The sequence below is a fragment of the Gigantopelta aegis genome, chromosome 14 (assembly GCF_016097555.1).
Source record: "Gigantopelta aegis isolate Gae_Host chromosome 14, Gae_host_genome, whole genome shotgun sequence".
Taxonomy (NCBI): Eukaryota; Metazoa; Mollusca; class Gastropoda; order Neomphalida; family Peltospiridae; genus Gigantopelta; species Gigantopelta aegis.
The window spans coordinates 29,840,657-29,866,703 of record NC_054712.1 but is presented as its reverse complement, the minus strand read 5'-3'; the positions used below and the strand labels follow the sequence as shown (position 1 = coordinate 29,866,703).

Genomic DNA, 26,047 nt, shown 5'->3' with positions numbered 1-26,047 from the left:
AAAAACACCCGAGGACATTTATTTAATTAAAAACATCCACCCCCATACACAATGTATTATTAAAGTATATTAAAAATAAAAATAAAAATAAAAAATAATCCCCTAAGTTAAAAGACCGAACTTCAAATTATATTTAAAAACATACAAAACACAATAATTAATAATAAAACACATTTACAACAATATTTGCTTTTTTTTAAAATGATATAAACACATTAAAAACTAAGGTTAAAAGAGGTAGTAAAACGGGGAGCAGGAAAGTGTCACTGCCAGATGACACTAACCACCACCGAGCCACACAAACATACATCATACATCCACCACCAACAAACTACACATTAAAATAACTATATACAACAACGGCAAACACTAAAAACTACCCCCCCCCCCCCCCCCAAAAAAAAAAAAAAGAAGAAAAAAAGGTTCCTGCATGTCATAAATAGTAGTAGTAGAGATGAAACTGCCGAAGTAAAGAATCAAAGCCCAAACCTTGGGAGCTGATAGACAAGCGATATACCAATGTACACACTCAAACAGCACCGTCAATTAATAATTGTAGTACAAATAATAACAATTATAAAATAGTAAAATAAGTATTTTATTATTCTAAAAACTGACTTAATAATATATAAACAATAAAAATAATATATAAATAAAAAAGTAAATACATATACATGTGTATCTGGTAAAATATAAATACATAAAATGTATTTTGAAGCTGCATATAAATTATCATTTGAAGCACTATTCATAAGCATAAAGTTCTAGACTTCTAATTCGACTTTTCTCTTATTTACTAAAGCAAAGCACAAGTTTAGTATGTCATGTGTTTTCTCTATCAGTGAATATTGTTATAATAATTTTGTCTCGTCGCAAATATCAATACAAAGGAAAACTAAATGAGCCTGAAGCAATGTGCCTTCATAGTGTTGGATATGGAGAAAAACCAGACCATACAGAGCAGTGGACGGGTTATATTGAAGATGTCCATTGAACGATGGAAGTATTCGATCCATGGACGGGTATAAAATAATAGTATTTTGGCAGGAGGGAATATTTTTATGCAGTCTGTTTTATTCTGAAAATAAAATTATCTTTTGTTTAAAATATATATTTCAATGATTGATGTAATACTATGCAAAAGAGAATCTAATGCAGAGTAAACTAGTTGAGTCATATTATGCAATAAAAATCGAGGCCATAGTAAACTAGTCGAGCCATATATGCAATCGAAATAAATGATAATAAATATATTATGCGGTACAATATCTATTCCAAAGTAAACTAGTCATATATGGAAGTCGCAGGATATGAGTATTTAAAGTCCCTATTTCATTATGCAATGGAAAACCTATTCTGAATTAAACAAGTGTCATATTTTGTATCTTAGTAAATGAATCTTATTAAAGTCATATTATACCACAGAAAATTTAGTACAGAGTAGAAGTGTCAAGTCATATTATGCAATAAAAATCTGAAAAAAACCTGTCAAGTCAGGCTTATGTCACCTGCTAGATGAAGAAGTCCTAACATGCCAGTACAAACGGAGGTAGCAAGGTAAATGGATCAGTAGGAATACCAAACATATATTGTGAATTTCAAAATAGTGTTATTATGCACCAATATTTGTGCAAGACAGTGTCTCGAACATCTGCTTGTGACAGCATGTTTCTAATCCACATCCACGGAATATTTGCCAGTGATGTCGGGCATCTCCTTGCAGTCAAAGCTGGCCGAAAGTTCTCTCACTTTCTTGTTTCTTTGAGTGCCTCTAGCTTTCACGGTCAAGGTCGCCTCCCAAGTTTCTTTTGCCTTTATGTCTCTACAGGTGAAAAAAACATGATTATTATAATTATATTCAAGTCTTAAATGCATAGACGTACGGGCTCCCACTTTTGTAGAGGGGCGGGCTGGTTTTTTGTTTTGCTCTAATTAAATGAAAATGCCAGAATCTTGGTAACATTTATTTATATTAGAATTACTGCCAAACAGTTGTATACGGTTATATACGAACCATTATGCATTTTTACATGGATTACAACGATTATTGTGGTTAGAATGATGGAAATACATGGTGAAAACGGTTCAGGCTAGCTCATTTTGTCCGAATTTGATGATCCCCCCCGTATCGTACGCTTATGCTTATATATTCATATTACATTTTCATAGAGGGTGATATAATGGGGTCAGGTGGTGTCATTGATAATAATATTCATATATTCACATAACACAAGCATTTGTCTCATTTGAGGAAACCGGGGTTTGAGCTGTCAGATTGTTAAGAAAGCTATAAAAAAACAGAAGAGGTGCAGTGTGCAGGGATTTTAGCGCTGGGGATGGGATGAGGGCAGGTGTGTGTGTGTGTGTATGTGTCTAGACTGGCAGCCGAAGCTGATAGCAGAGGTCGAGTCATTGAGAGAAAAAAGAAAATCTGCTTGAGCAGCTGGGGTTTCGAACCCCGGACCCCTCCACCTGCACACGCGTCTGTACACGAGGCAGTGACTTAAAGGTACGTACGGGAACTGCATCTCGTCGTCGGTGGGCGACACACACTCGAGACTTCCCTCGATGCTGAGCACGCAGTTCGTGAGCGAAACGTTGAGTGGATTCTTCAGGCTGACCTTCACCTCTATCACCTCGTTCTTCTTACACCGGCTGGGTCCCTAAAACAAGTATAACAAATATACACATGCTGGGTCCCTAAAACAAGTATAACAAATATACATATGCTGGGTCCATGAAATAAACATAACCAATATACACATGCTGGGTCCCTAAAACAAGTATAACAAATGTACACATGCTGGGTATCTAAAACAAGTATAACAAATATACATATGCTGGGTCCATGAAATAAACATAACCAATATACACATGCTGGGTTCCTAAAACAAGTATAACAAATGTACACATGCTGGGTATCTAAAACAAGTATAACAAATATACATATGCTGGGTCCATGAAATAAACATAACCAATATACACATGCTGTGGCGATGAAACAAGCATAACAAATATACACGTGCTGGGGCTTGACACCGACGTAACAGATTTACAAAAGCTGGGACCTGGAAAACAAACGTATAAACATGCTGGGGCCCTGAAACAAACAACAAATATACACAGCCTGTTGCCATGAAACAAGCATGACAAACATGCGTGTACTGGGGCGCTGAAACAAATATATACACATGCTGGGTCCATCAAACAAGAATAACATACATACACATGCTTTACACTGAAACGAGCAAGACAAAACCACCAGTCGAAAACTAGAACCTCTGATTTCAGCACGTAAACATCTATAATTATTAATGGATGATCAGTATTTTGAATACGTACGTCGACCATTCATTTGAAGTGAAGACACTGTATCTTATAATATTGTTAATAATATATTGTCCAATAGACTAGCGGACTAGTAGAAATTCTGGTCCGGCGGGCTAGTAAACTATTTTCCATTTCTGCACACCTGTCAAACTCAGTTCGGGATTTCTGAATCTGTATGTGGCAGATCTTTAGCCGTGGGTGCCTAGGTTTTCTTTTAAGTACATACGTCAAAGTCGAGTTCTGGAATTCTGAATCTGTGCATGGCAGTGACCTGTGTTTTGAGTTCAGGGCTCGAACCTAACGGCGGCACCGACGGCAATTGCCGTCGTTGAGATATAAATTGCCGTAGGTAGAAAGCATCACCGATGGCATTTTTGTGCCGTCGATAAAGCTCCTCAACAATGGCGAAATGTATACACCTGGTGTACATTATCTGCCAATATTTAACATTTGCACATTTAAAAGATGTCTACATATAACAAGATAGCCTTTCAGTTAGGTTTATTTGCTGCAAATGCCACTTTAAAAAAAATTGCCATAGGCAGGTTCAAAATTGCCGTCGGAGGACTGTTTCACCCATTGCAATTCTTTTCAAAATTGCCGTGGCAGACAAATTCTTAAGTTGGAGCCCTGGAGTACATACGTCAAACTCTAGTTCTGGAATTCTGAATCTATACATGGCCTCGTCAGTCACTTTCTCTTGTCTCTCCCCGACCAACACGTCGGCGAACGCGTCAACTCTCATCGCAAAGCCTTCACGAGTGGCGCGCAGGGCAACCTCACCGGGGACTTTTGTGGTAAACTTTTTCTCTGAAAGTAACATGCAGAAAGTTAGTTTGTGTGAGGCGACAAACTGACATTAAATGAATTGATAATGTTTTTGTTTTTTAACAGAATTTTGTCATCAAGTTTATTTATATGACATAGTGGGATTCAATCATTTCTCACAGACCTTTATTTAAAAAAAAATTCCAGTCGCCGTTATTATAAAAAAAAATTTATTTGTATTTAGGAGAGTGCCTCGTAATTTGGACAACTTGTGGCCAATCCTTTTGTATATTAAAATATGTTTTCAGTCAAAATTGAGATGTTTATATGACATAGTGCTCAGAGTATACAAGCAAAACGTTGGAGCCGTCTCACTGACGAACCTGCGAGATCCACTCTTTCGAATCCACCGTCTTGATATTGCCAATAAATATTTTATCAGGTGTATATGCTTTCATCTTTTTCATATAAACCTTGGACCTCTTTTATCGTTTAGGTAAAACGGAACAAACTCTGCTCATGATGTGTTTCACAAATAGGATCGAATCCCCTAATGGCGCCATTCTTTGCTTCAGTTATTGCCCGTCCCAACTAGTGTCCCACGACTGGTATATGAAAGGCAATGGTATGTGCTATCCTATCTGTGGAAAGGTACATTTTGAACACTCATTGCTGTTAATAGTAAACTATTTTCTCTAAGACTATATGTCTAAGACTATATGTCAGAATTACCAAATGTTTGAAATCCAATAGCCAATGATTAATAAAATGTCCAGTCTAAGAGAGGAAACCCACTGCATTTTTTATTAGTAGCCAGTGATATTTTATATGCACCATTCTAAAGACAGGACAACACATACTACGGTCTTTGAAATACTAGTCTTTGTGCACTGGCTGGGACGAGAAATAGTCCAATGAGCACACGGACGAGGATTGATCCGGATAACATACCTTTGCCAGGTCGTATAGGACACACGTCAAATCTCTCTCGGTGGAATGGTTCGTTCCCGACCGGTTCCCCGGTGTACATCGTCGCTGTAAGCTTGACGGTCACACGGCAGACGCGAGTTTGATCCGTGGAATTTTTTGCCAGAACTTTTATGCTGAAATCTGTGCCAGGAAAAACATCCTCATCAAAGTCGATTTCGAGAACTACTCCCTAAAATATAAATATAAAATTAGGTAGCAACGACATATTAAGTTATGTAAATGAATGATATAAGTAACATCTACTATAATCATGTTTATGTAAATACCGTTCTACATCCATACAGGATCGATCGTAGGAACGATATGTGAAGAGGGTCACACACACATTTGTTTTTATTTAGATATACAGTTGAATAGTAGAACAAACATGTACATTTGTTGGGGCGGGACGTAGCCCAGTGGTACAGCGCTCGCTCGATGCGCGGTCGGTGTAGGATCGATCCCCGTCGGTGGGCCCATTGGGCTATTTCTCGTTCCAGCCAGTGAACCATAACTGATATATCAAAGGCCGTGGTATGTACTACCCTGTCCGTGGAATACAATGTGTTGAGTGCATCGTTAAATAAAACATCTTTGTAAATTTGTTTGCTGTCACATGTATAGGGCATGATAAAAGAAAATATGTACAACACACGTATTACACGCAACTGAAATAAATTAGCTACCAGAGGCGTACGGTCTCCCATTTTTGTAGGGGGGCAGACTGGCTTTTGCCCGAATTAAACGAAAATGCCCGAATCTGAATAACAACATTTATTGAAATTAATTTAGCATTACTACCAAACAGCTATATAGGGATGCAAACGAATCGCTGCGCATTTGTATATGGATTACAACTAATATTGAGAGTATAAAGATTAAAAAACGTCTCAAATTAGCACATTGTGCCCAAATATCTGTATATTTTTTGCCCGAATTTGAGGTTTTGCTCCAACACTAGGGGGCATTCGCCCCCACCCCTATCTCGTACATTTATTATGTCGTCCAATGAATGCCATTTTATATGATCCATATATGAAATAAATTATTTGAATTGAACTGAATTGCTATCATACAACTTTGACAAACAATAATTTTTATAAGTATTTAGTGCTGACTCTTAATGTCATCTAATTTAACTTCTAAAAGGAATTAGAGAACAAACATGGAACGAAAGGTTTACCGACATCTACACTTGTTGTCAACTATGATTATCAGTGGCGTAGGAAGGTGCCAAAACGTGTGTGTGGGGGGGGGGGGGGGGGGGGGCACTTTCATATTTACACACTTTTACATTATTATAAAGCAAATATAAAAGCAAACTATCTTCCTACGCTGGTGATTATTAGGAAATGTTTTATTTAACGACGCACTCAACACATTTTATTTACGGTTATATGACGTCAGACATATGTTTAAGGACCACACATATATTGAGAGAGGAAACCCGCTGTCGTCACTCCATGGGCTACTCTTTTTTATTAGCAGCAAGGGATCTATTACATGCACTATCCCACAGATAGGATAGTACATAGCACGGCCTTTGTTACACCAGTTGTCAAAGAAATAAAAGTATATGAAAAATTGTTGATGAAAAATTGGTTTTTACTAGGTGTGCTACCCTAATTCAACAATGAATTTATGACACCATGAATATCATCAGCATCATCAGCATCATCATCATCACCACCATTATCATCATTGTTACTGCTACTTCGTACGTAGCATAGAGTTAAACAAACCGTCTCAATTTCTGTGACATACGGGTCTGTGTCAACACTGGAGTGTCGTTTGGGAGCTGTAGAGACAGCACTAGCGACAGCAAATCTCTCCCTCCTGGATCCTGTTGACAAGAGACAAAACAAAGAAGAGTAAGGCATGTTTAACATCCCATCAGTACATTTTAAACTATACCATTTATCAATTACGTCATCAGGGCATAAAATTTGAATTTCGTGTGGCTTTTGTGTTTGCACTAGGGCCTCCACGAGTCCAAAATATTGGACTCGAGTACTCGAGGGTCACAGTCGACCCGGACCCGAGTACCCGACATGTACACTGGTAATCCAGGCAATCTGTGCCAAAATATATGCTCAGTGGTCTCTCCAGTATTCAGGAAAGGGATGGAGGGAATCGGTAGAGCTAGTTCCACTTATAGGAAGGGATGGTACGTAAGATTTGCAGGGTACAAGTACTTCGAAAATGTCTTGTAAGCGACGATGAACCTGATTACTCTGGTAGTTCAAGACGATGGCATGACTTATGATTTTGGATGGCGGCCTAAATAAACGGATGGCGGACTTATTCGAAATTAGTCTTAAGAGATGGGGGGCCCGCCATTGCTTACGACATGTAGCGAGACCCCTGATGCTATACCCATCACGAATTGCAGAAGTAATGAAATTAACAATGTCTGTTGAGAATTTAGTCAGGAATAAGATATTAAAAATGTTGAAACATATAATTAGTGGAACAGGTAGTAATTTGGCTTTAAAGTTAGGATAGCGTGAGCACTGACGTAATCAATATTAAATTAGTCCATATTTTGTAAAAGCGAACTTCTCAGGGCATTTTTAGCAACTCAATTGATCTTACATAATTTGAGGATGCTGATATAAAGAAAGATATGTTACCAGCTGATGTTCCTATTATTTATCCTTACAAATAAATATATAAATCCATGTGTACATATATAAAAACCATCGCTGCTGCTACAAAGTGGGGGACTGTTCCCCCCCCCCCCACCCACCCCCACCCCCACCCCCCACCGCCCGCTTCCCACGCCAGTGCTAGGGCAGGGATTTCCCACTGCACGCAGTCTTCCAAAACTGATGATATTAGCCAACATGCATTAGTTTGGATTTTAAGAATGTGAATAGCACCTTTTAAAAGTTTTAGTGCGGAAATAGCACGGTTTGAGTAGGAATATCACCTCTTTGAGCGGCGACAACACCAGCATCTTGCTGAAGACTCATTGCACTATTAATTTATCTAATATCTTTAGAAAATGTTCACAGGTAATAAAGATATTTACCTTCTGGGTGTTTAAACTGAACAGGCCCGTAGCCAGCCGGTTTTATATGGGGAGGGTGGGTGCGTTTGGTAATTTTGCGGATCTAACTCCATATGTCGCATGGGTGTTTGTACGTTCACTGGATGTTATATAATAAATATATTTACCTTCTGTGTGTGCTCGTACGTTAACTAAATGTTATATAATAAAGATATCTACCTTCTGGGTGTTTGTACTGAATGGTGACGTCTTCTCTCTCGTCGTCTCCGAACAACCCAAAGAAGATGGTTTTACCTCGGTACGGTTTGCCAGTCGGCTTGTGGGTGCTGATACATCGCCCAATCCTGGCATGAAACACAGTATACAGGAAAACAATCACGTACAACGTCTGACACATACAACTAAAATTACACATTGTCGCAAAGTTGTGCAGCGAGGTTAAAGGGACAGATCCTAGTTTTAACCCGTGAAAAATAACACTACATTTAGTTAATCTACAAATCTGTAACACATTTGTATAAAGTTACAATCGAGTGAAACATGAGTCTGTGACTTTAAAATAGTGAAATACCCTCTAAATATAGACTAAAACTCGATTCCATAACTGTTACTTCTCAGACGCACGTGCGTTTTTAAAAATATGAGAAATGCATTTTGTAATATTAAAAGCACCAGAATGACTAAATACACTTCGAATGTACGGAAATTGATAATCTAAACCATAAGTAAAGTATGGTTTCAGTTATCAAAAACGGCTCTAATAGTAAACAATATGCCTCAGTGTTTAAAAACTAGGGTATGTCCCTTTAACACACGGTAATAATTGTGACACTTCTAGAGATTGAGAGAAGTAACCAGCTGCATTCTCGTAGGCTACTCTTTCTGATCTCTAGCTTGTAGGGACATTATGCTCAATTTTGTTTTTTGTAACGAAACCTCAAGAGCACATTAATTAATTAATTAATTAATTAATTAGTGGATATTAAATTTTTAATAATTCCCTACGGAACATTATGCATGTATTTTCTGAATAAGCTTTGTTTTCTTTGTAAATACAATGATGATGATGATGATGATGATGATGATGATGACGATGATAGTGATGATGCTATTGATGGTGATAACAATGAAACAATAACAACAATACCAATAATAATAGTAACAACTAATAACAATAAGATGATAAATAAAAATAAGAAATGTAATATATTATTTATTTAATAGCATATATAAGATTAAGAATATCAATTTTAATACGTTTTAATGTTCCTATCCATCGTTTCTTTGAACAGCCGAAATAAAAATGGAGATTCCATAACTGGAGTTTAAACTGGAATTCTCTCGTAAAAGAAACGAAATACATATCTTACAACAACAAAACAAAACAAAACAAAACAAATCAAATCAAATCAAAACAACAACAACAGAAACAAATAGCATATATAAGATTAAGAATACCAATTTTAATATTTTAATGTTCCTATTAATCATTTCTTTGAAAAGCCGAATTAAAAATTGAGACTACCCCAAAATTGGAATTCTCTCGTAAAAGAAACGAAATACATACCTTACAACAAAAACAAAACAAAACAAAACAAAACAAAACGAAACAAAACAAAACAACAACAACAACAACAACATTTTTTTTTTTAAATATTATATATATATATATATAAACAGATAAACAACAAAACCAAAATCATAAAAGAACCACGCACACTACACCAATTCTGCTCACTTACGCGTTTGGAGCCCTTTTAATAACTTCATATTCCGCGTGTGGAGTTTTCCTCCAGTGAATGAGGTCGGCGTTCACCTCACTGAACACGAACGGAGTATCGAACCCTTTCAGTACATCACCACGTTTGATTGCCACCACTGGTGCAGGGCCGCAACAATAGACACCTACAGACAACAAAAAACAAACATGTAGAGATATTTAATATGCCTCGGTGGAGTCGTCGTTAAGCCATCGGACATAAGGCTGGTAGGTACAGGGTTCGCTGCCCGGTACCTACTCCCACCCAGAGCTAGTTTTAAGAACTTAATTGGTAGGTGTAACACCACTACACCATCTTCTCTCTCATTAACCACAAACAACTAACCGTGCTTGAACTTTAATTGGATATAAGCACGAAACTAACTTGAAATGAAATGAAATATGCAAACAGATCACCAAGATATGCTTTATAAATAATAATTAAAAATTATGTTTTAATGCTATAAAAGTTATTTTGAAAAGGAAATTTGAAATAGAAAGAAAGAAAGAAATGCTTTATTTAACGACGCACTCAACACATTTTATTTACGGTTATATGGCGTCAGACATATGGTTAAGGACCACACAGATTTTGAGAGGAAACCCGTTGTCGCCACTTCATGGGCTACTCTTTCCGATTAGCAGCACGGGATCTTTTAGTTGCACTTCCCACAGGCAGGATAGCACAAACCATGGCCTTTGTTGAACCAGTTATGGATCACTGGTCGGTGCAAGTGGTTTTCACCTACCCATTGAGCCTTGCGGAGCACTCACTCAGGGTTTGGAGTCAGTATCTGGATTAAAAATCCCATGCCTCGACTGGGATCCGAACCCAGTACCTACCAGCCTGTAGACCGATGGCCTAACCACGACGCAACCGAGGCCGGTGAAATTTGAAATAGAGAAATACAGTTATTTTAAAAATTGCGAGTATGAACAATTTAATGACTGCTGGGGCAAGTGGCTTGACATTTTTATTTGAAAAAAAAAGAAAGGAAAACAAGATACACAAATTCAGTAAAATGTCTGTCTGCTAACTGTACTCATTTGTCTTATCAGTATTTCTACTCCATCAACCCCCCCCCCCCCCCCACCAAAAAAAACACACAAAAAAAACACACACAAAAAACAAACATAAAAACCAAAGAAAACACTAAATTTCACTTTTTCATTTATTCATTCTTATTTCTTTCTTTCTTTCTTTCTTTCTTTTCTCCTCAGATCAAAATTTACTCAGGCACGAGTAACAAAATAATTTGATACATTTAAATCACTAAAAATATATGTATATATCTGTGAAAATATGTTTATGTATGTATACATTATGTATAATGTATGGATATGGATATGGATATGTATGTAACAAACACTTTGTAAGTCAATGATTCAAGGTACCCCATCCTTGACATTGTCACATTGATCTGGAGCAATAATAAAATAGTAATAATAATTTTTAAAAATAATAAATAAATAAGAAACTAAAAATAAATAATAATAATAAGAAAAATAAATAAATAAATAAATAGACAGACAGACCGAGATTAGCAGCCAGAGAAAGACAATCTACCATCACTCTTTTCCTGAGGTGTGGAGTCGATCACCTGCCAGCCATCACAGTCGTCTCCAAGATCCTCTCTCTTCATCCACACTTCATTCCACAGGTGGAAATTCCTACAAACACACCATTCACACACCCGTAACAAACTTTAATAAAGGTTGAATACTGGGTTTGACTGAAAATATATTTCATTGCTTTTATTGCATATAATATATGTACGTACGTATGTATGTGTGTATGTATATATTGATGTATCAATATCTATATATTGTATATGTCGAGGTTGACTGTTACATACATAGATATTAACGCACTGGCGCAGGGGATAATTAAATCCTTTCTGTCTCATGCCGTTGCTGGGACTCGAACCTGTGGCACCGAATCGCCCGCATGCATGCATATATTTTTTTTTTCTTACTCAAATCGTTGTATATGTTTAATGTATTTGTGAACATGCTCAAATATTTGTTTATTGGTATCATCATTAAACGTATCTCGACCGTTTAATATCAACTGGATATTGGTTCAAAACTGACAAATGATAAAATTGACATTCAAAGAAATAATGATGTGTGCTTTCAAAGTAATGTCAACAATTATATGACTACAACGATATAGGTCTGCATTTAAAGTACTACAGGCATGTCTTAATCTGGTATGTAAAACATTTTCTTTTCGATTTCCGCATAAATGTAATTAGGTATTTTGTAAACATCCGATGCTATTGTTTTTTAAAAGTTGAAATTCGTTCACAATTTCGTATATTTTAACATTAATGCATTTGGTATATTTTAATATTAATGTGTTGGTATATTGTAATATTAATTAATATATTGGTGTAGTTTAATATTAATGTATTGGTGTATTTTAATGTTAATATTTTGATATATTTTAATTAACATAAGGGTGTAGTTTAATATTAATGTATTGGTGCATTTTAATATTAATATATTGATGTATTTTAATATTAATGTATTTGGTTAACAGTGTCAAGTCCTGACTTTTTAGAACCACATTTTCCCATTGCTTCCACCCCATGAATTAAATTAATCTCCATACATATAATAGTAGAATGAAAATCCTTAATTAATTTACAGAAGGAGCATATCGCATAAATTTGTATTAAAAATATTATAATAAATAAAATAAAATAAAACATCAGAAAATAACAACAGCAATAACAACAACACAAAGAAAATAACAACAACAACAACCAAGCAAAATTAAGCGATAAAAAAAAAAAAAAATAGAAAAAGGAAAAAATTATGTTTTAATGACACCCATGTACATTTTTGTTATCTTATGTTTGGCTATTTGAAATTTGAATTTGGTCACATATTTTGGGGTCCAGCATACACAGCGTGTACAACACAAAGTAACTGTGGAAATAAGACCAAAGAGAGAATGACCCACCACAATCAATAACCCACCACACAAATAGGAACAGAGAGAGATTGACCGGCGACACACCAGTAACCCACCACACAAATAAGAAAGAAAACAAAAATGACCGGCGACATACCAGTAACCCACCACACAAATAAGAACAGAGATATATTGATAACAGTAACCCACCACACACTGTCGTCCGTCATTCGCTCGTCCAACACGAGATCGCCGTCGGAAGTTTCGTCAAAGAACTTGTCAATGGTCAGAGTTGTGTCCGAGTCGTGTGCCGACGCGAAATTTGTGATACTGCGGCACGGCAGCCCAACAGCTCGGCATACTGCAACAAAAACAAGTCCAAAGGATGTTTGTCATACTGTTTATTCGAGGCCTCGCATGTAAAATAGTTAACTATTTCGCTATTCTTTTAAAAGTAATCTAATGGGTCGGACATACATTAGCTCGAGTGTCGTCTAGCTGTGGTCTGCGTATACCACGTAGACCACGCCTAGAGGACAGTCACACTCGAGATAGACATGTAATAAAAGTTATGAATAGCTAAATAATTTAAATATAGAGAAATGGAATTGCTATATTTTATAAATTTCAGAAATTTTGAAATTTTAAAGCGATTAGCTTTACTTAAAGGGACGTTCCTGAGTTTGCTGCTATTTTTAAGATGTTATCGACTAACAGATACTTTTTAGCGGTTGTAATTACGTATTAAATTTTTTTTTTTCTGCATAAAATATCAGTGGCTGTATATATTAGACATGTTTCTGATCGTCCTAAATCCAGTTTGGGCTTCTTACAAATATTAAGACGACCAGAAACACATTGAATATACAGCCACTCATATTATCAACAAGAAAATACATTTAATATTTAAGTTTAATCGTAGAAATATTTTATTAGTCGGAAACATCTTACAATACAGCAAACTCAGGAATGTCCCTTTAATAGCTATTTTAAATGATTTTTGGCAGATAAAATATTTCAGCATTATTAAAATTACAATTTACTTTAGACTCATATAGAGAGGATGCGGTGCGTGTCGGTTAAACAAAAAAAAAGAGTAAGTTTGTTTTATTTAACGACGCCACTAGAGCACGTTGATTTGTTTTATCTTATCATCGGCTATTGGACATCAAACATATAGTCATTATGACACTGGGTTTTTTAGAGGAAACCCGCTGTTGCCACATAGGCTACTCTTTTACGACAGGCAGCTTCCCACAGGCCGGATAGCACAAACCATGGCCTTTGTTGAACCAGTTATGGATCACTGGTCGGTGCAAGTGGTTTACACCTACCCATTGGGCTTTCACTCAGGGTTTGGAGTCGGTATCTGGATTAAAAATCCCATGCCTCCACTGGGATCCGAACCCAGTACCTACCAGCCTGTAGACCGATTGCCTAACCACGACGCCACCGAGGCCGGTCGGTTAAACAAAATCAAAATACATTAGTTTCAATGAAATTGTCTAGACTGGATATGTGCGTCTGCAAGGTAACTGTGTGTGTGTGTGTGTGTGTGTGTGTGTGTGTGTGTGTGTGTGTGTGTGTGTGTGTGTATATATATATATATATATATATATATATATATATATATATATATATATATATATATATATATATTTACATGTATGGTGTACACGCTCAAAATGCAAGCCGCAGACGCACCAGACAGAATAGTCTTTATTACCAATATTATGGTGTAAAATATTTTGATACATATCAAAGTGATACGTTCCGTCACTACAATCCTACACTTGTTATAGGAACGTCAACTAAACGAGTTGAGTGATATAAATGAATATCGATTATAGGTAATAAATAGTATGTTACATTCGCTACCATTCGTATCACATTTATGTCCTGAGTGAAATCATTTTCAATTGTCCAAGTGAAATCATTTTCGATTGTCCGAATGAAAACATTTGCAATTGGTTCGTGAAATCATTTTCAGTGTCACTCACTAATGCTCGTGACAACTAAAAATTATAACGGAAGCACGTTTAATATTCACCTACATACGTTTACGTTTCTTTGCGTAGAATATGAATATGTCTACAACCAATGCATTTCTGAACATCGTGACCGGCCTCGGTGACGTCGTGGTTAGGTCATCAGTCTACAGGCTGGTAGGTACTGGGTTCGGATCCCAGTCGAGGCATGGGATTTTTAATCCAGATACCGACTCCAAACCCTGAGTGAGTGCCCCGCAAGGCTCAATGGGTAGGTGTAAACCACTTGCACCGACCAGTGATCCATAACGGGTTCAACAAAGACCATGGTTTTTGCTATCCTGCCCGTGGGAAGCGCAAATAAAAGATCCCTTGCTGCTAATCGGAAAGAGTAGCCCATGAAGTGGCGACAGCGGGTTTCCTCTCAAAATCTGTGTTGTCCGTAACCATATGTCTGATGCCATATAACCGTAAATAAAATGTGTTGAGTGCGTCGTTAAATAAGACATTTCTTTCTTTCTTTCTTTCTTTCTGAACATCGTGATATTTTATTGCATCTGAATATCAATTTTTGCGTAAAATAATTTCAGTAGTGACACACCTGTGGTGAGAATCCCGGAGAAGACCCAACACTGTCCGAACTTGACAGGTTTATGTGACGTCATGTACTGTCGGAGAATCTTCACACTGCCGCACCAGGAGGTGGGCGATTTGCCCCCGGCGTACTTGCCGCTCCAGTTGCCCGCCAGGACGCCGTTATCGTCGCAGTTGTTCACCTGAGAGAAGACGTATTGCACAGAGGTTGTTAAAATCAGATCTCACCTGCCCGTCCTAGAGCAGCGTTAATGCAACACATCAAAACAGATCTGTCGTTTTAAAGGTGCAATCTCACCTACAGTAGAGTACACTTTTAACGAACATGCATAGAACGAACTATTGCTTAGAACGAACTGAACGTGAAGTCCCGTTTTATCTCCCTATACATTAATAACCAACTTGTGCAAATGTGTTCGACGAACTACTGCTATTACGAACTTATTATCAGGGTCCCTTCTTGTTCGTTATAAGAGTACTTTACTAACATACATACAATTAATGTTTTAAAGCTCTTCTCTCACCCACTCATGCTTTAAAGTATTTCCTATTGCTAAACACAAGAACACCTACACGATTAATAAACGCACACTATGATTTTCCATCCAGTAAATTAGTTTAACCACGCATAGTATTAAAGTCGAAATTAAATATCCCACCGCGTTCCCCTAAGCTATTTATTTATTCAAAGATGCAGACATAAGTACAGTATTAACATTAACGTCACTCCCAACCCCTAGGAATGAATGAATGTTCGGCTACAGGCGCATGCGCAGGACGTTTAGCAGATAGGGATGTCCACTATGGCGACCGACGTTTATACCCGGGTTAAGACATGCTCTCCTGGAAAATTATATTGAGAAAAAAGAAAATGTGCTAAAGCAGGGATGGATTTCTACCCCAGAAACCCTAGCCCTGCACACCCGCCTGGACTATTGGGTGATAAACCTAGGATACTGTTTACTGATATCGAACACACGCAAACACAAGTACATCACAATGCCGAGTTCAGAACCATTTGGTGCAAACATGCACGTACATTTACACAAAAAAAGGCACCAACGCATGCATACTCACATACACACATAATACAAAGTAAATGAATTCCACATACCATCTTGCTTAAAGCTCGTGAAATCTGCACTGCACTGCCCATCGACGAAGACACTTTATATCCAAAACCTTTTCTGACCAGGTGCAAAGCAGAGTCTAGAATACCGTTATCAAACTGAAACAGAACAATACACAACACTCTGACCAGGTGTAAACAGCGTATAGAATACCGCTATCAAACTGAAACAGAACAATACACAACACTGAGCAGGTGTCAACAGCATCTAGAATACCGCTATCAAACTGAAACAGAACAACACACAACACTCTGAGCAGGTGTAAACAGCGTCTAGAATACCGCTATCAAACTGAAACAGAACAATACACAACACTCTGACCAGGTGCAAAGCAGCGTCTAGAATACCGCTATCAAACTGAAACAGAACAACACACAACACTCTGACCAGGTGCAAAGCAGCGTCTAGAATACCGCTATCAAACTGAAACAGAACAATACACAACACTCTGACCAGGTGCAAAGCAGCGTCTAGAATACCGCTATCAAACTGAAACAGAACAATACACAACACTCTGACCAGGTGCAAAGCAGCGTCTAGAATACCGCTATCAAACTGAAACAGAACAACACACAACACTCTGACCAGGTGCAAAGCAGCGTCTAGAATACCGCTATCAAACTGAAACAGAACAACACACAACACTCTGACCAGGTGTAAACAGCGTCTAGAATACCGCTATCAAACTGAAACAGAACAATACACAACACTCTGACCAGGTGTAAACAGCGTCTAGAATACCGCTATCAAACTGAAACAGAACAATACACAACACTCTGACCAGGTGCAAAGCAGCGTCTAGAATACCGCTATCAAACTGAAACAGAACAACACACAACACTCTGACCAGGTGCAAAGCAGCGTCTAGAATACCGCTATCAAACTGAAACAGAACAATACACAACACTCTGACCAGATGCAAAGCAGCGTCTAGAATACCGCTATCAAACTGAAACAGAACAATACAGAACACTCTGTCCAGGTGTAAACAGCGTCTAGACTACCGCTATCAAACTGAAACAGAACAATACACAACACACTGACCAGGTGTAAACAGCGTCTAGAATACCGCTATCAAACTGAAACAGAACAATACACAACACTCTGACCAGGTGTAAACAGCGTCTAGAATACCGCTGTCAAACTGAAACAGAGCAATACACAACACTCTGACCAGGCGTAAACAGCGTCTAGAATACCGCTGTCAAACTGAAACAGAACAATACGCAATACTCTGACCAGATGTAAACAGCGTCTAGAATACCGCTATCAAACTGAAACAGAACAATATACAACACTGAAACTATTATAAGATTTGACTGCATAAAATTGGTAAACACCAGAAGAAGAAATGGTGTATGAATAAAAGTATAGTGACGTTCAAACGAATATATACCAAAACATGTTTTAATATGAATATTTTACCCCTAGTGCTGTATCTGAGAACGGTAAAATTCACTGTTGATTATTGTGTACATTAGTGTTTATACCTCACCGTATGATTACACACTGATAGAAAGAAACAACGGATGGCATCAATAGTAACAGCAACTACGGTCCTTCCCACAGGAAACGCATGTTTCGTACTGTGGACTTTATTACAAGTTATTTATTTCTGAGCCGATTGTGTGTTTTTTTTAAACTGCACACAAAAACAGCATGTTTTTTGCTATTTCCAAGAAACGTTTACTTTTGTTCTTATGTCAAACCAAACTGAAATTATTCACAAAAAAACATTTATATCTATGCTATGCTAGTCTTACATGTACAGTAAATGTGGTGTACAACGAAATATGTTCCCTTAGTTTTTTCCATCAGTATTTTGTTTTGAATTACAACACTTGTTTTGCGTTGTTTTTACTATTTTGAAACAAAAAACAATGTTCATTGTCTGTACATATTTATCTTTTTATCGTGGCAAACAGCATACTATATGATTGTATGAAAGAAACCCTTTTTTGTTTTATAAAAACATAAAATACTTATGAAAATAATAATAATAATATAATAATAAGGATAATGTTTTTTATCGATACAAAAAAAAAAAAAAAAAAAAAAAAAAAAAAGAAACCTTGAAGAAAAAACATTAAAGCATGTCTAATACTTAAAAAACATGAAATCTACACTAAACAACAAATGAAATATTAGGTTTTTTTGTGACTATTAAAAATAACATTGTCTTGAGAACACTTTAGGCCTATTTTAATTTTCTGTTTCTTCCGTATATGATTGAATACATACCTGTCCAAAATACCACGGTTTTGGTCCGATTTGCTTGAATGTTCCTTGAAATAAGACGCCGTCGTCGTTCAAGACGTATTCGTTTAGCAGCTCCGTGTCCGACATATACACCTCATCCTCTAGCGAGTAAAGGAAAAGAAAATTAAATGTTATATATATTAATTAAAATCATTAACATAAAAGACAGAAGGGATGGGGGGAGGGGGGGGGGGGGTCAGAAAACAAGTACTAGTACTATAAAAAAAAATTGCCTGAATAGTTGCAGTCGTCAATTTTGTTATAGTATTAACACAGTGTAGGTTTTTTTTTTCTTGTGTTGTTTAAATGAATGTCAAATGAATAACAGACGTCACAAGTTGGTGATGTAGTTTCTATTTCCTTTCCAACATGAAGCATTGTTTACAACGTGGTACTATATAAATACTAATATAGGTTTCAGCTCTTGGGTGAATGACACGCAGGTCTCCCGATAGAGTTGACATTGCGACTGAGAACCTTAAGGTTTAGGATCAGCTCTTGGGTGAATGACACACAGGTCTCCCGATAGAGTTGACATTGGCACTGAGAACCTCAAGGGTTAGGATCAGCTCTTGGGTAAATGACACACGGGTCTTCCGATAGAGCTGACATTGCGACTGAGAACCTCAAGGGTTAGGTTCAGCTCTTGGGTGAATGACACACGGGTCTTCCGATAGACTTGACATTGCGACTGAGAACCTCAAGGGATAGGATCAGCTCTTGGGTGAATGACACACGGGTCTTCCGATAGACTTGACATTGCGACTGAGAACCTCAAGGGTTAGGATCAGCTCTTGGGTGAATGACACACGGGTCTCCCGATAGAGTTGACATTGCGACTGAGAACCTCAAGGTTTAGGATCAGCTCTTGGGTGAATGACACACGGGTCTCCCGACAGAGTTGACATTGCGACTGAGAACCTCAAGGGTTAGGATCAGCTTCTGGGTGAATGACACACAGGTCTCCCGATAGAGTTGACATTGCGACTGAGAAACTCAAGGGAACGAACAGCAGAGCTGTCCTCCTTGAGTCTTCCATTGGGTCTCATTTCGAGTCTCGTTCATGGTCAGGTCAGGTCAGGTCAGGTCATAGGGCTTTACGTGCACATTCAGAGCAAGCTGTTGTAGCGCACACCCTCGTTCATGGGTAAATTATCCTTATTTATAGCACACATACTAAACACGTATCCATGTAATAATATATATCTGTCCTGGTGTCCTCGTTAAAACGCCTCCACTACCCGTGACAACAATTTGATTTCAACTTATTTTCGTGCTTATATCCAATCAAGGTTCAAGCACGCTGTCCCGGGCACACACCTCAGCTATCTGGGCTGTCTATCCAGGACAGTGGGTTAGTTGTTAGTTGGTTAGTGGTTAGTGAGAGAGAAGAGGGTATAGTGGTCTTACACCTATCCATTGAGCCCTTGAGAATTCGCTCTGGTTTGGAGCCGGTACCGGGCTGCGAACCCTGTACCTACCAGCCTGTAGTCTGATGGCTTAACCACTGCACCACCGAGGCCGGTATTAAACGACATTGAGTCTTTGGTTGCTCGGAACCTATTTTATTAGTGCCTGACACTAATTGCTCTGATTAGCAGATCGCGTACTATTTAGAAACCATGGCACACGTCAGATTACCAATTACCTTATACTAATTGCATGTAAAAATAAATATATCAAGTTCAATCCTTTATGTAAAAATAAATACATAAACTGCATTGTTATAAAATTGAAATTGTAGCACTGCGAGTTTATTGTAATTTGAAGAGAGCCTCATAGGATGTGTCACAAGATTCTATGGTCTCGAAATCTTCAACATTCTCAACTCATTCCATACATTTCAAACCTACTCATGTAATGTTGTACATGGACACACAATACAGAACACTTGAATACCTTTGCACCATGGATTCAGTAGAATGGTTGGATCATCAGGCCAAATGTATTCCCATATCTCGACATCACCCTTGTTTTCTCCCTGCACTATCGTCTTGACGATGAACTTCCAGTGTCCAATGGGACAGTCAGACGGCACGAACACGGCGATGGTCATCTTGTTACCATCACGACTCACAATCCTGGCCCCCCAGAAGTTGGGTTTGTATTTGACTGTTCCAGTCTCGTCCAAGGGGAATGTAGCTAAAGTCTTTCTTTTTCTGTTTGGAGAATTTCCTACAAAAAAGACATATAATTCGGGGAATCCAAGATTTTTTTTTTTTTAGATTTTTTTTTTAGTGATTTATGAATCATCAGCTATTTGGTAATTTTGACATACAGTCTTATGGAGAAAACCCGCTGCATGTCTTCCATTAATAGCAAGAGGCAGAAAGAAAGAAAGAAATGTTTTATTAACGACGCACTCAACACATTTTATTTACGGTTATATGGCGTCAGACATATTGTTAAGGACCACACAGATTTTGAGAGGAAACCCGCTGTCGCCACTATATGGGCTACTCTTCCGATTAGCAGCAAGGGATCTTTTATTTGCGATTCCCACAGGCAGGATAGCACAAACCATGGCCATTGTTGAACCAGTTATGGATCACTGGTCGGTGCAAGTGGTTTACACCTACCCATTGAGCCTTGCGGGGAACTCACTCAGGGTTTGGAGTCGGTATCTGGATTAAAAATCCCATGCCTCGACTGGGATCCGAACCCAGTACCTACCAGCCTGTAGACCGATGGCCTACCACGAAGCAAGAGGCAGAGAAAAAGATAGATAGAGAAAATAGTAAGAGAGAGAGAGAGAGAGAGAGAGAGAGAGAGAGAGAGAGAGAGAGAGAGAGAGAGAGAGAGAGAGAGAGAGAGAGGGTTTTATAGGGAGAGATAGATATAAACTGAGGACAGAGTGACAGGGTGTGTGTGTATGTGTGTTTAGAGAGAGAGAGAGAGAGAGAGAGAGAGAGAGAGAGAGAGAGAGAGAGAGAGAGAGAGAGAGAGAGAGAGAGAGAGAGAGAGAGTATAGGGAGAGAGATAGAAAGTGAGGACAGAGAGACAGGGTGTGTGTGTGTGTATGTGTGTTTAGAGAGAGAGAGAGAGAGAGAGAGAGAGAGAGAGAGAGAGAGAGAGAGAGAGAGAGAGATAGAAAGTGAGGACAGAGAGACAGGGTGTGTGTGTGTATGTGTGTTTAGAGAGAGAGAGAGAGAGAGAGAGAGAGAGAGAGAGAGAGAGAGAGAGAGAGAGAGAGAGAGAGAGAGAGCTCACCCGTTTTGAAACACAGACACATGTCATGCTCCTCTTTGTTGTACGGTCTGTCGAACTCGATGGTTATTTCGAACTCTTCACCTCGTCGTATAAGAAGATTCGCTTCCAGCTCCTCGCCATTGTACGTCCGTTTCTCCGTACACTCGAACATGTCCGTCCGGTGTTTACTCGTGTTTTCGTCAATGTGAAGGTCGATGTCCTTCACGTGCAGTTTCTCAGCAAGTGTCTCTTGAGGTATAACCTCAACTTCTGAAATAAAGATGCATAATATTTAACTGATTAAAACCTCAATCTTGAATCTCCGAATTTAACAACTTCTACTAATACCACGCCACCATAAGACAGGGGGTTGGGGGGGGGGGGGTGTAATTCCCCTTAGTGCTAGAGCAAAACCTTAAATTCGGGCAAAACTGATACAGATATTCGGGAAAAATGTGCTAACCTGAGACCTTTTCACCGTGTATTTTCATCATTCTATCCTTAAAATTAGTAAAATGCGACCTCACCCCCACCCCCCGAAACACACTCCAACAACTAAAAACAAAACAAATACAAACACAAATACAACTACACCGTCATATAACTAATGCAATAATAATTTAAAAAATTAACAGAGAGAGAGAGAGAGAGAGAGAGAGAGAGAGAGAGAGAGAGAGAGAGAGAGAGAGAGAGAGAGAGACTGACAGACACATAATCACACACACACGCACACACACAGAGAGAGAGAGAGAGAGAGAGAGAGAGAGAGAGAGAGAGAGAGAGAGAGGAGAGAGAGGAGAGAGAGAAAGACAGACAGAGACGGGGGGGGGGGTCAGATATAGTGTGTGTGTGTGTGCGTGTGTGTGTGTGTGTGAGTGAGAGAGATAAACTGACAGACACACACACACACTCTCTCTCTCTCTCTCTCTCTCTCTCTCTCTCTCTCTCTCTCACACACACACACACACACCACAACACACGCACACACACACACACACACGCACACACACACACACACACACACACACACACACACACACACTATATTTGACCTCTCCCCCAAAAAAACAAAAACAAAAACACATAAAGAACAAGGAGATGAAGAAGAAGAAAAATATAAAAAGAAGAAAACGAAAGAGAAGAAAACAGGTGTGAAGACAAACCGTTATCCTCATCATCAGAGTCGTAACCATGGAACTTTTTGTCTTGTTCGTTATCGCCGAGACTTCGTTTCTGCGGCCCGTAACGTTTCCGCTTCCATTTGCTTTCTGGCGCCTTGTACTTTCGATCTTTGAGTTTCTTGTTTCTTCCCGCAAAGTCGCTGTTGGTGACCTCGCGGCGAAAAACAGGCGGAGCGCTTTTCTTGATCCTGTGTTTGTTAGCGTACATGATGTCCACCTGTAGAATATAACATACTTTATTAAAAGTAATTGGTCCTCTTACAATATTTCGTGCTATTTCTGCTTAAAGCATTCTTGCTTTACAGGGACATACCCCAGTTTTTAAACACTAAGGCATAATGTTGACTATTATAGCCATTTTTGATAACTAAAATCATACTTTACTTAAATTTTATGGTTTAGATTATCAATTTCCGTACATTCGAAGTGTTTTTGGTCATCCTGGTGTTTTTAACGCACGTGCGTCTGAGAAGTAACAGTTATGGAGTCGAGTTTTAGTGTATTTTTAGACAGTATTTTACCATTTCAAAGTCACAGACACATGTTTCACTGAATTGTAACTTTATCCAAGTGTATTACAGGTTTGTAGATTAACTAAACTTTGTGTTAATTTTCACGGGTTGAAACTGGGGTCTGTCCCTTTAAGTGATGGAGTTTTTCACATCTAGTCATCAAGGCGGATCCAGGATCCAGAAATCAAGGGCCAAAGGACACATGGATCAACTCCCTGAAATCAAATTGTTAAAAAGGGGCACTTTAATTTGTTTATGGAGGTGGCAAGACCTCCTGGTCCCTCCCCTTGCACACGCCCTTGCTGATTTAATTAAATTTCGACGGTAGCTCAGTGGTAAAGCGCTCGCCTGATGTGCAGTCGGTCTGGGATCGATCGCCGTCGGAAAGAAAAAACGAAAGAAATGATTTATTTAACGACGCACTCAGCACATTTTAGTTACGGTTATATGGCGTGAAACATATGGTTAAGGACCACACAGATAATGAGAGAGGAAACCCGCTGTCGCCACTTCATGGGCTACTCTTTTCGATTAGCCGCAAGGGGTCTTTTATATGCACCATCCCACAGACAGGGTAGTACATACCACGGCTTTTGATATAACAGTCGTGGTGCACTGGCTGGAACGAGAAATAGCCCAATGGGCCCACCGACGGGGATCGATCCCAGACCGACCGCACAGCGAGCGAGCGCTGTACCACTGGGCTACGTCCCGTCCCTCGATCGCCGTCGGTGCACCAAGACTTGCCTATATCAAAGGTTGTTGTGTGTTTTATACTGTATGTCGGATGATGCATATAAAAGATATCATGTCACTTAAATGGAAAACAAAAGGTAGCGGGTTTCCTCTCTATGACTATATACTATGTCAAAAATACCAAATGTTTGACATCCAATTGCCGATAATTAATAAGTCAATGCGCTCTAGTGGTGTTGTTAAATAAACAAACTTGACCTTTTCCCTCGCCTGTCTACCACTGATTTAAATCCGCTTTAAATACTTGTTAAGATCGCCACAGTACTATTACATGTCCAGACATGGTCGCCATTAGAAATGACCTTGTCAATGCATATTTGTTCGAACGAAGACATTGTTTGTATTTCTATAAACTAGTGCTGAAGCGTAAATAAATATCCCGTAGACTGTGCTATGGCTTTTTGAAAAGGATATTTGACTGTAACACAGGGCGTTATCTAGAAATAGCATGCTAATAACTATTTGGGCTGAGCATATATGTAGTTAGTTACTGACTGACTGACTGACTGACCCATCCATCCATCCATCCATCCATTCCTCCACTATCCATTTGTTTATTTATTTACGGGGGTTTGCGCAGGGAATTTCACGGATGGATTTAGACAATGGCAAAAAGAAGTTTTTAAGGGGGTCTGATCATGTTCCCACGAAATATATTGAAAAAAAAACGCTTGGAGCAAGAGGGGGTTTTGACCCACAATCCTACATTCTATACCCGCCTGAATTATTTATTTATTTATTGTTTTGCTTATGTTTGTTTAATGATGAAATGGCGAAAACTTTGAGATAATATTTTAGCAATATTACAGATTGCGATACGCAGCGAGTACGAGACATTATAGAAATCAGGAAAAGTTAAAAGTTAAAGTTTCAATCATCGACAATAGGATATTAAACAAATGGTAATTTTGACATGTCGTAAAGAGGATTATTATATACTATGTGCAATCTCATGACAGCGGAAATAAAATAATCAGAGAGATGATAGAAAAGGGGAGAAGAATTTCTAGGGGAAAGTGGATAATAGTGGCATAGCCAGAGAGGAAAACAACACCGAGGTAAACCTGTAAAATAAATATCAGTGTCATGGTGGCTACGCCATTGGTTACATTTAGCTTTTAGTAATTCAGCATGATACACTATCGGTGATAAATGTTAAAATTAATGAAGAACTTTGCAGTACAATTTAGTTCTGTACTTTGCCTTCCCACCATTGTCGCCAGGTGGAAGTTAGCAACGATCATGAATATTATCGATTAGTACTAAACAGTTCATGGTGGATACGTGGGATTTATTTGCATATCGGTTTCCTTACCATTATTATGTAATTACGTAAAATAACTTACTGACTGGTGAAACAATAGTGACGTCACACAGTAATTACTGTAACTGTCCAATCAGAAGGTTGCAGAGAAAGAACTATTACAGTTTAACTCGCGAACATCTGTGAGATATTTATTTTGATTCTGACAAACTAGACAGTATTATGTGCACACCGCGCTGTAAACACGGTATCCAAGAGGGGAATAATAGAATGGTTTCCATTGGTTGTGTGAGTCTTGTTTCGCTGCCTCCAGATATTAATGTGAAATGCTTTTGATATGTCCTGGTCTAATGTATACACTCCTCACGCATGACCGGTCACGTGTTGCCTTACTGGCTGAAGTCGCAGTCAT

The 26,047-nt window shown here is 38.4% G+C and overlaps 1 protein-coding gene across 1 annotated transcript; it reads right to left on the bottom strand.

Annotated features, from left to right (window-relative positions):
* Positions 1–612: 612 nt before the first annotated feature.
* LOC121389178 (annulin-like) lies at positions 613–26,047 on the bottom strand. The gene is made up of 16 exons (XM_041520784.1): positions 26,003–26,047; positions 23,086–23,320; positions 21,944–22,192; positions 20,633–20,908; positions 18,716–18,834; positions 16,459–16,572; positions 15,352–15,526; positions 12,973–13,123; positions 11,407–11,510; positions 9,823–9,985; positions 8,300–8,424; positions 6,810–6,910; positions 5,050–5,257; positions 3,974–4,140; positions 2,518–2,663; positions 613–1,822 (listed from the first exon to the last, which is right to left on the bottom strand). The coding sequence occupies exons 1-16, from the start codon at positions 26,045–26,047 to the stop codon at positions 1,672–1,674; spliced, it is 2,529 nt and encodes an 842-aa protein (XP_041376718.1). The 3' UTR covers positions 613–1,671.